Below are 15,924 nucleotides of genomic sequence, written 5' to 3' on the forward strand. Positions count from 1 at the left end.
CCCATGGCTCCTGCCTGCTTGTACTCCATAGTCCCAATTTGCCCGCCTTAGCTTGACCACTGGCCTGCTTGCCTATGATTGTTTCAAGGGCATAAGCAAGTGCTTCTGGATTCTTGCTTCTTCATACATCATGAGCATGTGAAGTTCACGTTTGATGGCAATGGGGACTACTGGGATTGCTGTTGCTATGCGATGGTCATGTAACATCTTACTTTATGGCTGCATCGCTTAATGATGAAAATTCCAGTCCCAATTACCGCAAATAAGGCAGTTGCTCAATATGGGCTACCTGTATACTTAGTATTCAAAGATCCTTTAGTACAACAGTCTTAACTGCTACATTTTGCACCAATTGCAACTTGTGGATACTTTTCTGTACAGCCCAACATAGGCCATATGCAGTAATTCTTTGGAGTTTAATTTAGTTTGTTTTAAAATGGAACGATATAATATCCCACTCATTGTCGTAGCTATATAAATGTACTAAATATAAAAAAGTAAATAAAATGTATTTTCATATAAGTCCTGTTCTTATATAAAGGAATTCTGTGTGAATAGAGTACTGTGCAAAAGTGTTAGGCAATGGTGCGAAAATACTGTAAAGTAAGAATGCTTTTAGAAATAAGTGTTAACAGTTTATTTTCATCAATTAACAAAATGGAAAGTAAATGAAATAAGAGAAATCCAAGTCAAATCAATATTTGGTTTGACCACTCTTCGCCTTTAAAACAGCATCAGTTCTTACACTTGCAGAAAGTCAGGGATTCTGTAGAATTAGAGTTAGGTATACAATTAACCAATTATACCGAGCAGGTGCTAATGATTATCAATTTCATCCGTAGGGTGAAACAGTCATTGACTGAAACAGAAACAGCTGTGTAGGAGGCTCAAAACTGGGTGAGGAATAGCCAAACTCTGCTACTCAGTGAGGTTATAGACGAGAGTTTCATATCACAGATCATACACCATGAGCACAAATAGACAAAAGGCAGTTATACTGCATCTCCCAGGCAAAATTTTCAAAGTAGACAGGAGTTTTAGGCTCTTTTGAAGCACAAGGAAATGGGCAACATTAAGGACTGTAGACACAGTGGTCGGCCAAGAAAACTTAATGTAGCAGATGAAAAGATACACCATGCTTATCTCCCTTCAACATCTGAAGATGTCCAGCAGTGTCATCACATCAGCACAGAACTGGCAGAAACTAGATACCCAGGTATGCCCCTCTACTGTTCGGAGAAGTCTGGCTAGAAGTGGTCTTCATAGAAGAATTACAGTCAAAATGCCATACCTCTGATGTGGAAACAAGGCTAAGTACTCAACTTAGCCTCAGGACTTGGGGTGCAGATAAATGGCAGTGATCTGGACTTGAGTCAACATTTGAAATATCTGGCTATAGCAAGAAGCAGTTTGTTTGCCAAAGTGCTGGAGAACGGTACAATAATGAGTGTCTTCTGGCAACAGTGAAGCATGGTGGTGCTTCCTTGCATCTGGGGCTGCATTTCTGCAAATGGAGTTGGAGATTTGGTCAGAATCAATAGGGTCCTCACTCCTGAGAAATTCAAGCAAATACCTATCCATCATGCCATACCATCAAAGATGCGTGAGTTTGGCCTGAATTTTGTTCTGCAGCAGAACATCCCCAAACATACAGCCAATGTCATTAAGAACTATCTTCAACATAAAGAAGTGATGGTTTGGCCCTCACAGATCCCTGACCTCAACACTGAGTCTGTTTTGGATTGCATGAAGAGAGAAGGATTTGAGGCAGCCTACATCCACAGAAGATCTGTGGTTAGTTCTCCATAGATATTTAGAACAGTCTTGAAACCTTGCGAAGTTTCTTCAAAAACCGTGTGCAAATGTACCTAGAACAATTTATGCTGTTTGTAGGCAAAGGATGATCACACCAAATATTCGTTTGATTTGGAGTTCTCTTCTGTTCATTTACTTTCCATTTTGCTAACTGATAAAAAAAAAAAACTATTAACACCTCTATTTCTAAAAGAATTCTTAATTTACAGCATTTTTGCAGAACTGCCTAATACTTTTGCATAGTACTGTATATTGTCGAAATTTAATGCTTCTATAATTTATTTCATAAGCAAAGTAATCCAACATTACATTATTACTTGAAAAATAATTGCTCTCTACTTCTTGTCTTTTCCTTCTAATAATAGCAAGGCCAAAACTTTTCAGAGGGGAACCATGTTGCTTAATTTACTTTTGCCAGATGCTAAATATATTTGTGTTTAAAATAACTGCCTTTCTCTTTTCACAGATAGCTGTGTGTTCCTACTATGCACATCATCTGTCAGTGTTCAACTTGGAAACCATGTCCTATTGCCACACACTTGAGAGCAAAGAATCAATGCTTTTTTTATATAATGCTACCTTAACATACACTGGGCATTATCTAGTGCTTTCTAATTACAATGAGGAGGAAAAAATCAGCTATGTAACACTATGGAATTTAATCACAGGAAAGGTATAATTTCTGCAATGCTTGGGCAACAACAAAATTTTGTAGTATCATGGTTTCTAAATCAAAATATGATAAACAACCTAAGATCTCTGCAAATAATGTCTGAACAAACATGGTTTATCTTATCACTCCCTTTCATATTTCCATTAGTTAGTTTAAAATGATTCCTAATTTTGGAATGTTTGAATTGGGTTATTCTATCATCAAACTATTAGTTCTATAATCCAAATTACCCAGATCTTCTACAATACATCTTTTTAGTATAGAGGTGCAAAAATGTCCAAAAACATCTTTTTTATATGTTCAAGAACAGGAGCTAAATATTTCAAGTCTTTATTTTGGATTTTGAGGCACATGGGAGGGGTAAAATAGGTAGCATGGTCTTAACGTTGCAGATGACAGATATCTTTTATTCCTTAAAAATCTCAAATCTCCTTCCCAAGAGGGTCCTGGCCCTGCCCAGTTTTGAAGTGTGGCTCTTGACATTTGGGGACTTTACTTCAGCCATTATTCCTTCATTCCTTGCCTTTCCACAATACAGCCAAGTTCTGGAAGAATAAGGATGAACAGGAAAACATTACCTGCAGTTATATACCTGCAAACCTACATATCTATATGCTTGTATGTAAAGTTACCCATAAACAATTTACTCAATTTATTTTTCTCCGTTATAAAAATATAGGTTAGAAAAAGATTAAAAAATGAACCTAATGTCTGCTGTACAGCCATTACTGCAGATGGCAGTAGGATCATTTTTGGAGTGATGGTGGATAACCTGTAAGTAAATACTAAAATGTATAGTTATTACTAGAAAAAATTGTAGTGTGTCCAATAAATTGCTTGGTTGCATTCCACAGAGATACTGAAACAACATGAGAATACAGGTAGTCCTCAACTTACCGGCACACAATTTACAGTATATTGTTAAATGAGAAATTGGTTAAGTGAATTTTGTCCCATTTTACAACTTTCCTTGCCACATTCATGAAGTGAATTGCAGTGCCTAAAGGTCACAAAAAGGGATCATATGACTCCAGGATACAACCATCATAAATATGAATCAGTTGTCAAGCTTCTGAATGTAAATCACATGACCATGGGGATGCTACAATGCTCATGTAGGTGAAAAATGGTCATAAGTCACTTTTTTCAGTGCCACTGTAACTTCAAATGGTCACTAAATGAACTGTTGGAAGTCAAAAACTATCTGTACATATATATAGGTAGTCTTCAGCTTAGGACAACTGAGCCCAAAATTTCTGTTGCCGAGACAGTTGTTGAGTTTTGCCCTATTTTACAATCTTTGTTGCAATAGTTGTTATTAGCAATACAACTGTTAAATGAATCTGACTTTCCCATCAACTTTACTTGTCAGAAGGTTGTAAAAGAGGATCGCATGCTCTCAAGACACTGCAACTGTCATAAATATGAACCAGTTGCCAAGCATCTGAATTTTGATCATGACACCATGGGGATGCTGCAACAATTTAAAGTGTGAAATGTCATGAGTCACTTTTTTCAGTGTTGCAATGTTCACTAAATCACTAAATGAATAGTTGTAAGTCAAGAACTACCTATAGCTGTAGACATTTATGTGGAATATTAATATTATACAATATTTTATAACAATTCAAGAGAAAGTTGGATATTTTTATTACATACAGAAAATGCCAAAGATTGAAAAGATAAATGCAACTATTCCTTGAACCCAAAGATTGAAAAGATAAATGCAACTATTCCTTGAACCCATTTTGAAGATGCCTGGCTACAGTCTGTGAATACCACAGCTTTAAGCTTTGTAGTAATAAGTTAATAATATCTAGTGAGATATTCTTGCATTTAAATACATAGGCATTTATTCATAATAATCAGAAACAACTTGAGGTAGCTTTGAGAGGTTATATATTCCAAATGCAACTTCCCTCCCCACTAATGTAAAGAAGTTGATGTTACAAGCTATTAATTATTAAACTTAGCATACCACCAAAAATAATATAACAGGCATTAGATATTTTTATGTAAATGTGCAAAGTGGATGCAACTATATAATTAACATGTACTGCTTTTACTAAAACCAGAAGTTATTTAAATAGTCCAGTATAAATCAGTTCACACAGTAGAGTGATTCGAAGTTTTGACAAAGTTAATTATAGCAAAAGCACTTAGATTTATATACCGCTTCATAGTGCTTTACCACACTCTAAGTGGTTTCCAGAGTTAGCATTTGGCACCCAACAATCTGGATCCTCTTTTTACCGACCTTGGAAGATGAAAGGATGGGTCAATATCTAACAAAATATGATGCTATATACAAAATAATTATTAAACAAGTTGTTTCTCAGATTGCAATATGCTATTTTCTGATTTCCTGTTTACAAAATAGTAGGTAAGGTTGAATGAAATGCCAAGTTTGTTAATTATATCTATAATATTAGCAATTCTAAATAATGTCCAAACTGATACATTTTTTCTTGTGGTTTATAGAATTAAAATTTGGGATCCATTTAAGCATAAACACAAATTAATGCAAGGTTATGAAGGCCTTGATCTGACTGTGAATAGCAAATTGCACATATTAGATGGAACCAAAGCAATTCTACTTGCAGGTTTGTTCGTAATTTCTTTTGTAGGTCAAAAAAATGCATTCCAAGACATATGTTCTTTTGATTTTTAATATTGTAACAAGTTACTTATAACTAATTCTAGTGAAAACACCAAACTTAATATGCTATTGTTATTCTGATCCTAAACGTACAGAAGAAATTTCTGTTTGTCCTATTCAGTAGCTTTTTACACGTATTTAGAATACACACTATTATTTCCTGGTCTACCTATAACTGGAATATATAATGAATGCATTATATATTATACAAACAGGAAAAATCAGGCTGATTTTTGGCGGGACTTGGTGGATTCAAAGAGTGAAATTAATGCCTTATATCTCTAAAGATTGGAAAGCATTTTATTCATTCAATGCTGAAAATCCTAGCACCACAAATAGAGATGCATGCAACTCCTAGACTGCAAGTTGTATGCCTCTATCCTCAATCATGGGTGTGTTTTTTTTCTCCTAAAATTTTGTGCTAGATTAACGTCATTAATAGGACAGGCTTTATGCCTCAGCTTGCTGTTAAAATACAGCCAACTGTGGTTTATTAATAAATTCTAATCAATAAAATACTGTTTAGCACTATGTCTACAGTGGTTAAAGAAAGAAAAGATGATTCAGTATAGATGGTGCTGCATGTGTCAGCAACTCTTTAATTCAATGGATTTTTTCCTGAAAAAAATTAAAGCTGTGTAAGCCTAGGAAAGGTAACTGCAAATTGTGTGACATACGCCTTCCCATGTGTTCTGAATTATTCTCTGCAATTCAGTCATTACACAATTTAATAACCATTAATTTTGGCTATACGGTGCTATTGTTTTGCAAAATTTAATCCAAGCCCAACAGATTCCACAAGAACTTTGCATAACATTATATTTGCATAACAAAGAAGCACAAGCTTCAGTAAAAATGTTAGCGAATGAAATATAAAAACAGATTAAAAAAAAAACTTTTTGATACCTATGTGCCTATGCATAAATTAGTCACAAATCTGAACTTACCTACTAACCAGGAAACTTCTGAAGAATAAAAGTGGCAGACGTAACTATAGCAGTATCGAAAAATAACCAAAGATGTCTTATTCTGTTATTAATTTTGAAATTTTATATTCTATTTATCATCAATAAATTATGCCAAATGTTTTTTTCAATCTTACTGCTATGGATTAGTTGTTATTAAAATGCAGGAAGTTTCCTAGCCAAACTAAATGTAGTAACATGCATTTCTCTCTCCCACTTTAGGTGAGGTCAGTTTCTGGGATTTGGAGAGTGGCACAGTTATATCCATCTTTACATTTGATAGCAAAATCTCTTGCATGACTGTTGCCTGTGACAAAAAGACAGTTCTTTTAGGCTTGAGCAACAGTTCTACTCTTACCACTTTGAAAATGATGAGCATAAACACAGCTGAAAATTCAAAAGGAAAAGATTTGTTTGGAGAAGACTCATCAAGCAGTGAAGAAGAACATGAAGATATTTAAAAGAGAATTTGAACAAAATAAAATCGAGCATAAACAAAGGAAACTTGACATAGTTTAAAAATCATTGTTTTAAAAGCAATTGCACATATTTAAAAGAAGACAATACGCAATTTGCACATAACATAAATAGACAATACTAATTCTCCTACCTGTAAATTAATTCTCCCTTCTCCCCAATAATTATCTGCAAGTCTAAGGAGGAGAAAGATACAGCTGATAATGTAGAAACGTAACTAAAGAAAATGAAGCTTTGATGCCACCAGCTTTGCCTTTCTCTTAACCCCATACAGTATTGTAAAAAATTATGCAAGATGAAAACCTACTCCCCATGTAAAAAAGGAGTCAAGAAACTAAAATCCCCATGACAGAAGAAGTTCTTCACTGAAAGAAATGCAAGGCAAAGACAAGTCATAAACATAAGAATTACTGAAGTCAGCTGGAATGAACAAAGAAGTTTGTACAAAGGCTTTAATCACTCCATTATCATTCTGCAGAGATGTGGGAGTGGGGAAATCACCATTCATTAAGGATATATTCCACAATTTATATACCTGGATTTTTGGTTTTTTGTGGTGATGGGTTTGTCTAGAATTTGTTGAATAAGTCTGTTTATTTTAATTTTCCAGTTTTTGAGACGTTTTAATTTTAGCCAAGGCATAGAGACAGGATGAGTAACAATTTAATTATGAAGTTATATTTAGAGAACATTATATATATAGCAATAACAGCTAGACCGCTTCAGTGCTTTATAGCCCTAAGTAGTTTACATAGTCAGTATATTGCCCCCAACAATCTGGGTCCTAATTGTACCCACCTCGGAAGGATGGAAGGCTGAGTCAACCTTGAGACTGGTGAGATTTGAACTGGCAAATTGCAGTCAGCCGGCAGTCAGCAGAAGTAGCCTGCAGTACTGCACTCTAACCCATGGGTGTCAAACTCGATTTCATTGAGGGCCGCATCAGGATTGTGTTTGACTTTGAGGGGAGGGGAAAAGTGGACATGGTCAGGGTGGGCATGGCCAGCCCAACGTCACTTGTTTCGGGGAAGCCTGTGGTGGCCCAAGCGCTCTGTCAGAGAAAACGGGTTCCTGAGCTCTGTTTTCAGCTGTAACGCCTTCCTGCAACCTTCTGCCAGTGAAAACGAAGCTTGGGAGGACCTGCGCGAACTTCTCTCATGCTCTATTTTTGCTGGCAGAGGCACCGCAAGCTAGTTCTTTACTGTTTCCAGGGCGGCCCCACAGGCCACATCTAAACACTCCACTGGCTAGATCTGGCCCCCAGGCCTTGAGTTTGACACCCATGCTCTAACTACTGCGCTACCACGTCTCTCTTCAATATTATTTTTTCAATTGGAAATAGCCATGCTAAGAAAATCCTTAACATCTCAACATTATATTGTTTTAGTAAATCTATATAATATTCATCATATGAAATGATTCATGCAACTCTGAGAAATCACAGATGCAGCTAAAAGTATTGCTACTCCTGACTTTTTCCCAAGAATCCCAATTTGCCATGAAGTAATTGAAACTGACAAAAGTAAATCCCATTCTCCATGACAATTCAAACAATAGACACTTTGATGTGTGATTTAACAAATTCTTGTAATTACTAAAACAAGGGTGTCAATAGTTTTGGCCAGCAGCAAACAGAGAGAGACTAAAAACTGGCTTTGTAGGGAAACATATATATTCTCTCTACAAGAAGAAAATGTGCCAGTTATTTTTGATATCAACTATAAAACAAGTTAATGATTATAGTTTTACTGTTAGCCCATTTTTGAGGCAACCTCCCTTTTTAGTCATGTTAAATATTGCTCATTAATACACTTTGGTTATATTGAAACATGCAGAGATATATTTTAGGTATTATATTGTGTGATGAAACAGAATATGTGCTATGTAAACTGCAATTTCTGACTATTCTTACCTTTAACTTTTTATAAGCTACACGGTTAAATTTAGAAGGTATTTGAAGGAAATAACACTTCACATCAGAACTCTTTTCATTCTGATGTATAAGACTGTTGCAGTCTGTCAATAAGATTTATGGAACCTGAAATGAGTGTGAATTTAACATAATAACAAGGGTATTAGGAAAACTTCAATACTCATACAAAATGCTAGTTTCACTAGCACTTTAATAATGTATTATTATTGTTCAAGATGTTATCAGACAGAATACTATATTACATGCATTCCATTTTACGTCATATCCTACCTAGAATTTTACTTTTCAATCCCATTCCAAGTTAGACACATCCTACAGTATGCTTAATTGTATTTTATATGCCAAACAGAACTTATTAAAAAAAAATTCTAACAATCTGTTTATACAAATTAGAAAGATACCTTCTGTATACAGAAGTTCTTTGGATTCCAGCCTATGAATGCATGATAGAAAAAACTGGGGGGAAATTCAGATACAATTTTACAACCAGTATTTTTTATTCATAAATCATAACATGCAAAATATTAGATCCAAGTAGCTGATACATTCTGGTGGCACATTTCTAATTTCCATGTGCTTATACTTATAAATTTTGAACCAAGGAGATTGTCATATATCAAGCAACATATTAAAAAAAATCAAAACAGAACTTCATAGCAGTACTACAGTTTCTCAAAGTAGGAAGCATTATAATTTTACTAATGGAGCTGACTAATTGTAATTGATTAAGAATCAGTTTTTCTCAAAAGTAGAGACACAGGTATTGTGGCTGCTCTTATCAGAAGTTAATGCACATCATTTCTGGGTACAGAAGTATCATGTCCACAAACAGATATGAATATGTAAGTAGTCTGTTTTATGGTAATGATATTGTAGTACACGTTAGTCAATTAAAGTTAACAAGTTCCAAATTTTACACACAATCATAAAATTACTGTATGATTTCTTTCCTTGGATCATCCAGAAAAGTAAGAAGTAGCAACTACAGAAGCATATTAGTAAGTTACAATTTCCTTTTATCTGCCCATTGCAGAATTATGGGGGGGGGATATTCAAATTAAAACATAGCTATAATATTATGAATGTGCAATTAGTGTCCCCCTAACAAGGTAAGACATGATATTTATAGAAGAAGGAAATGCCATTTGAGCATGACATACCTTGTGGTCAGTTTAGTGAATACAATTATTTCATGAGTCACAATTTCAGATTCAGCATGGATATAACAGCCATATGAAATAATCCAATCCTCATGGTAGTACAACAATTTCTAGTTAAATGGCTGAATATCTTTAGTCCACATGATGCAGCTGTGCTGCCATGCTTTCAAAATAACCATTTTAAAATATTTAAATTAATTTGACATTTTTGCAGTATCCAAGCTCACTCAAAATGGAAATGGCCAAATGTTATTTCACACCATAGGAATAAGAATTCAATACTGGAACTTTTTGTTGGCCTGCTTATCTTTTTATTTTGCAATAGGTTTACTTACGTGGAGTCTGTAACGTCTAATAAATAAAATGAAGTACTCTAATCTTCTAGAGAAAAATAAAATTAGTATCTGGGAAAATCTATGGCATTAAGTTAGGCATGACTACAGCTGTATATCATCGATTTCTGTTTCATTAAAGAAATATTTAGTTTGGGGATACTTTTAGTTATTAATTGTTTCAAAGACATGCCATAGTTCTTAATGTAAAATATTTCATTAAGAGTTGCTATATTTCAGATGTATGTTCTCTCTATGCCTATAGGACTACTCCTTTAGAGAATAACAACTTTTTCCTATGAATGCTCTTTGCTCAGCCCTTAGAGCCTGCAAAGCAAAATAAAATAAAATATTAAGACCAGTCAAGCTTACTTCACAAACTGATCTTACAGTATTTATATATTCTTTGTATATCTAAATTTTGCAACATGATTACATACTTTTTTTTTTTTACATCCAAGGAATTATGAACAAGGTGACACAAAAGGACTGTAGAAACTGAAGAGCATAGTGAGAAGAACAAATAGTTCAGTTTAGGACTGCAATTAATGCTGGTTGCAACTTTCAGTATTTGTTTAATATACTTTCTTTAAACCGACTTATAAACTCACCACAAAATTAATATAAAATAAGTTAATGACATATAGATAGATCACATGGAGGACACGAAGAAAAACTGGCTTTATATTTTGAAAGGCTTAAAATTTAAAGTTTGGCAATAGATTCAAATATTATTTTTAGAATTCTGAAGACTAAAAGCATCATAGAACTAACATGTTCTCAGCAAAATGTGCTATACTCAGCTAAATTTACAACCACAACAATTGTTAACAAATCAGTTTTAACATGATTATCTTTCCAGTCTTTCCTCTTCATACATCACCATAATTCCACAATTAAAAAGAGCAAGGAATCTGGAATTCCTAAATTCCTTCTGTATTACTCCCATGTGACCCTGTTTGAAAAATTTGGTTATTTAGTGCAGAATACTCAAAAGCAGAAAAAAGTATTAACATCTGTGAACATTCCAATAATATTGTACATCTTAAAAATTATTGCATAGTTTTATGCATTATTCTAAAATACTAATATTAAATAGTTTTATAGAAACCACACAGCTGTCTGTGCACTAGAGCATTTACTACCTTGATCTTCTATCCTTTTTGGATTTGTCTGTACATTTATCCATAGTCTTCTCATTGTCTCCTCTGCACTTTGGGCAATACCATTTTCCCTTTGGTTTATAAGTGAGTCCGACACATGAAAAATGAAACCACTCAATGGGACACAGATCATTGTCACATCCTATCATTTCGCCATAAGACACTTGGTCACAGAGACAGTAAGTTGGCTCATTAGGGTCAACTGCAAATTCTACTGGTGAAGCTTCCCTTTCTTGTTTAGCTTTAGAGCGTTTTTTCTTTTTAGCAGATTTGGATCTTTTTTCTTTAGGTGGCTGGTCATCATACTCATCAATTCCATTGGCTATATGGCATATATCACGGCTTTCACTAGTACGTTGTCGACGGGGTCTTCGTGACGATCTTTCTGGTTGACATGGATCCTGTTTTGACTTTTCAATAGGTTTTTCAGTATCTGACAGATCTTGAAAGCACTGAGAGTGGGATTCAATCTGCCGGGCTCTGTTCTCCACTAATTCAAGCATCTGAGTAACTATTTGGATTTTTTCGTCTCCAAGTTCTTGACTGTTGATCAAAGCCCGCTGAAGATACTGCTGCAAACGCTTTTTCTGTGCAGGATCATCTTCTGCTCTGTATTTTTCATACACCTCATCAATATCTTTCAAAGCTTCTGTTGAAAAGCATCACAACAGTATCATAAGTTCAAAATCCCTAAATCGTTATTTTCTATTTTATGAATATTAAATATAAAATGCAAATTATAGTAATAAGCCAGGGCTAGCTCCGCAGTGCCTGACAAGACCAGCAAACTGCTATTCTACTTCTGGCAGCTGATGTCCTCTATGGAGGCACTTTAAATTGCTTTTGAGCCAATGAACCAGTATGCTCCTTTATTACTCTCTCAATCTACTTTGCTCTTGTTTCACTTGTTAACTCAACTGAATATGGGCAAGGAGTCAGATTCTTTTGGGACACCCCTCATCAGATGTGAGACTATGTTTCCCAAGGCTTAAGGTTTCTAGTTACTGCTTTGTGTTGCAGAAAATTACTCAAGGAGCTACATGCTGTCCGTAGACTGTACATTTGAGACCACAATTTTACAAAATAACAAGTCTTCGTGATTAAAAAAAAATATCATAAAGATAAAACATTTCACTCATACAATTTGATCCTATGAATTACTGGGATTTTTTATTAAAGATGTTAAAGTATGTCCTAAAATTTTGGAATTAGACTATTTTTGCAAAATAATGATTATTATGGGCTCTTCCTAAGATAATTATTTTGAGAAATTGTAGTTATTCTTGATATTAAGGATTTGAGAGATATGTAACTTACTCATTTTTGAAAAGCTAATTTTACCAACTAATAAAAATGATGAATTCTTTTGTGGCAGAGATTTTATGACATTTTTTATGTTAGTCAATCATATTTTTCCCACATCCATATCACCACTTTCTGTTCTTTTTTGTTTTTGTAGTTTTCCATGTTTTTTCTGCAATTTTGTATTTTGAAATTCTATTTATTTCTTTTTAAAGAAACAAAACAACAAATCTATATACATTTATTAAATGTATTTGATGTTCTAATCTAAACGCTAGCAAAGTAGAACCTAATATAAATAACAATGAACAATGTATTATTATTTCCAATATAAAGTTTCATTATGGAGTGAATTGAAGCATCTTTTAGAAGGAAAATAGGAACAAAAACCTTGACAGGGTAGTTATATACCAAAATTGCCTTATTCAAGATCAAAAAAGTAAAATACTATTTAATACATTAAGGAAAACCAAAAATGCTTTTTATTTGATTTATAGCTATCTTTTTCTTAGGATCTGAAGATGATGTGCAATGCATAGCACCACACCTTCAATGTCCCACAACAGCAACTCTGTCGGCTGAGCGTACAATAGCGCCAATTCAAAACCATGGTAAAATTATAGCCAACTATCTTCAGAAAGGTTTAGTGACAATCCTCAATATTCTTCTGGTGTAAATGCTGCTAAACTCAGTAAGACTTTTTCATAAATTGGTCTGTTGTGTGCTTCTCTCTCAAAGTAATTCTCACTTCAAAAAAAGGCCAACACCTTCCTTTCCCTTGACTGACCTGAACTTCCGGTTATTGGTGCAAAATGTCCCATAATCAATAGTTTAAAGGTGGAGGAATCCCCTCCTTTCCTCCCCAAACCCTTTAGTAGCTTCTCTGACACTGCTGATGTACTAACGAAGAGCATATATTTATATATATAATAATTCCTAATAAAAACACGTGTACCTGGGTCTACTTATACAATTGGGCATTATATTTGAATCCTTCCCCTTTAAATATTATTTAAGTAGCATTATTTTTCCTGCATTCTACGGTGGTCTAAAGCAGGGGGTCTCCAATCTTGGCAACTTGAAGCCTGGCGGACTTCAACTCCCAGAATTCTGGGAGTTGAAGTCCGCCAGGCTTCAAGTTGCCAAGGTTGGAGACACCTGGTCTAAAGGACTGGATACTCTGAGGCAAGTAAAAAAAACTACCTAGCAGCAAGTGACTTTGGAAACTTATCTTCTCTCAAGATCGGCACACATTTGATTAGCCAAAATACTTACTTACTCTCATACAACTGCTGAAACAGCACTGCGTCTATCCCCAGCTCTGAAACCTAACCGCCCACGGAGGGAAGATCTTACCGAACGATGCATTTTCGCGCATTTGTCACATCAGGAGCATCATCCCAAACAAGGCAACCTGCCTCTTCGTCTCCTCCTCACTCGCGGGACCGTGAGAGGGGCTCGCGCGAGAGCGCGGCAAACCGAGGCGACTGTCAGCACCAGAAGCCGGAGCGGCCCCGGCCGCCACCCACCCGGCGCTTCCTCGGGGCCTAAACGGAGCCTCTTCGGGCCGGCTTCTTTCCAGGCGCCTGCCCTTAATAGGGTGGGGTGAGGGCAAAAGAAGGGTGGCCATTTTCTCTGCCCCCAACCCCTGAGTCGGGAGGAGGGCAAGGGGATCGCCCCTCCTCTTCAGGAGGAAGAGCGCTCCGACTAAGCTGAGGGGAGAGCAGCCTCCATAATCGGTTGCCAGCGCCCGTCATCGGCGCAAACCCCCACCCCACCCTCCCCAATCGCGCTCGCGCCCCTCTTGCTCACCACGGCAGCGCGTGTCCATCTCGCGCAGAAGCGAGGCCAACCTCTGCATGTCCAGCGGCAACGACTCGACGCACTCCAGGTAGTCTTGCACGTAGCGCGCCAACAGCTTCTCAGACGCCCCTCCGCACGGGAAGCTGGCGATGCCCCCGGCCCCGCCGGCGGCAGGGGCAGCAGAACCGGCAGCTGCCCCGGCCGTAGCCCCAGACCCCGCCCCCCCGGGCTGTTGCCCCGGCGACCCCAACATCGTTACTGGACGTGACACCCCCTTCCCTCTTCGTTCAGCCCACTCGGATCGCTCCAGGGCAGGGAGGGAGGAAAGGGGGCAGTGAGGGAGACTCTCAGGTGGCTGCGTCTTTAATCGGCCGAAGGGGAGGGGGGGCTAAGAGAAATGCTCTCCTGCCTCACTTGGAACTCCCCGCCTCTTTTTTCCTTCCTCGCACCCCCTTCGATCCGCATAGTACGCATGCGCAAGGCCCTGTCCTTATAAGGCGCGGCCGGTTCACATTCTCCCGCCTTCCCCTTAGGACCTATGCCATTGGCCCAATATGGTGGGACGTCAGAAGACAAACGGGGCGGGAGGGAAAGGCGGGATTTCATTTAAAGAGACCGAGTCAGAATTTGACTCTGCCGGGTCCCAAGGAAACGTGCTCTCTCCCCGCCCTAGGCCGCTCCCACTCTTTCCTCCTAGCCTCTCCGCTCGGAGAGATGAGCGGTAATAAAGCCATAGGAGTGAAGCATGTTACCGAGCACGTGCCGCCCACTGCTCTTCTTCACCCATCCTGCGTCTTTTTATAGTCGGCCATGGAAACAGGCGCAGGCAGGGGCAAGAGCTGCGGGTGACCAAATTCAAGAAAAGCAAATGTAACTCTCAGGCAGGGTTTTCACGACATCCCGGCCGCATTGAGCCCCGGCGTCACACTCGGGATCTGCGGTAACGTCTGAAATGAGCGACAGTGAACCAATGAGCATTAAGTTGCCTCATCCACTCCAGAAAGAACCTCAAACTCCTCCTCGAGGGCAAGAGTTACGCCTTCTCTTTCCCCCTCTCGTCCCGCGGCCCTCACAGATCCCGGCTCTAGTTCGGTGGCGCGATGCAATTAAGCCGAAAAAGGAGCAAAAAAAAAGATCAAGTGAGGCTGCTCTTGGGGTTCGGAAAACGAAAATAGCGAGCTGCCAGTTTTTTCTGTGGATTTAAGACTGGGTTTTTTCTCTAACCAGTTTCCCAGGAAGAGTAAGCAGTTTTGGTCGCGAGCTACCTCCGTGCATTGTTACATTTAGCAATGGTTTTCTCTGGCTTGACGGGGGAAGGTAGCCGAAAAAACAGGAAATCCGTGTTACACACTAAACAGTATTTCTAGAGCAATATTCAGAAGCCTGCCAAACACTCCCGGGGACTCTGGGGAAAGCGTGCCACAGACATAGACATACGTCAACTTGCTCTTACAGGTTTATGTTTTATACTCCGTCATTCGGAGAAGCATCTCCCAAACGCGCTGACAAGGAATATAAAGTTACAAGATATTAAGTGCAAATATTGTTTGTCGTGTACACGTGCAACAGCCTCGTCAAAAGCCCAAAAAACAAGGACAAAACCCTTGCATTGACTAATCGTAGAAAAATACAACCACAACCA

At 37.6% G+C, this 15,924-nt stretch overlaps 2 protein-coding genes across 7 annotated transcripts in view; one reads left to right on the forward strand and one right to left on the reverse strand.

The window, feature by feature from the left end:
- LOC309395527 (uncharacterized protein) overlaps positions 1–6,633 on the forward strand; it is a 49,501-nt gene extending 42,868 nt beyond the window's left edge. Inside the window, exons 28-31 of the mRNA XM_081959850.1 lie at positions 2,282–2,488; positions 3,168–3,262; positions 4,970–5,091; positions 6,335–6,633. Of these exons, the coding sequence (XP_081815976.1) occupies positions 2,282–2,488; positions 3,168–3,262; positions 4,970–5,091; positions 6,335–6,573 (663 nt within the window). The 3' untranslated portion in view covers positions 6,574–6,633. The remainder of the gene's footprint in view (positions 1–2,281; positions 2,489–3,167; positions 3,263–4,969; positions 5,092–6,334) is intronic.
- Positions 737–15,924, reverse strand: ING2 (inhibitor of growth family member 2). Of its 6 annotated transcripts, XM_081959854.1 has the most exons (4): positions 14,292–15,920; positions 11,160–11,826; positions 6,723–6,765; positions 2,504–3,033 (listed from the first exon to the last, which is right to left on the reverse strand). In XM_081959854.1, the coding sequence occupies exons 1-4, from the start codon at positions 14,533–14,535 to the stop codon at positions 3,001–3,003; spliced, it is 987 nt and encodes a 328-aa protein (XP_081815980.1). In that variant the 5' UTR covers positions 14,536–15,920; the 3' UTR covers positions 2,504–3,000. The 6 variants fall into 6 exon arrangements, with proteins under 6 accessions (XP_081815977.1, XP_081815982.1, XP_081815980.1 ...); XM_081959851.1 differs by lacking the exons at positions 2,504–3,033; positions 6,723–6,765 and adding an exon at positions 737–1,504 and having other exon boundaries at positions 14,292–15,924; XM_081959856.1 differs by lacking the exons at positions 2,504–3,033; positions 6,723–6,765; positions 14,292–15,920 and adding exons at positions 737–1,504; positions 13,836–14,131.

This window comes from Natrix helvetica, assembly GCF_964273705.1.
Source record: "Natrix helvetica genome assembly, chromosome: 7".
NCBI classification, from domain to species: domain Eukaryota; kingdom Metazoa; phylum Chordata; class Lepidosauria; order Squamata; family Natricidae; genus Natrix; species Natrix helvetica.

Coding starts and splice junctions, on each gene's coding strand:
- ING2 (XM_081959851.1), bottom strand. CDS start 14,535: ATGTTGGGGTCGCCGGGGCAACAGCCCGGGGGGGCGGGGTCTGGGGCT. Junction 11,827..14,291: donor GATGGACACGCGCTGCCGTG/GTGAGCAAGAGG, acceptor GCTTTTCAACAG/AAGCTTTGAAAGATATTGAT. Junction 1,505..11,159: donor AAAAAGGATAGAAGATCAAG/GTAGTAAATGCT, acceptor CTCCATTTGCAG/AAATGCAGCCCCAGATGCAA.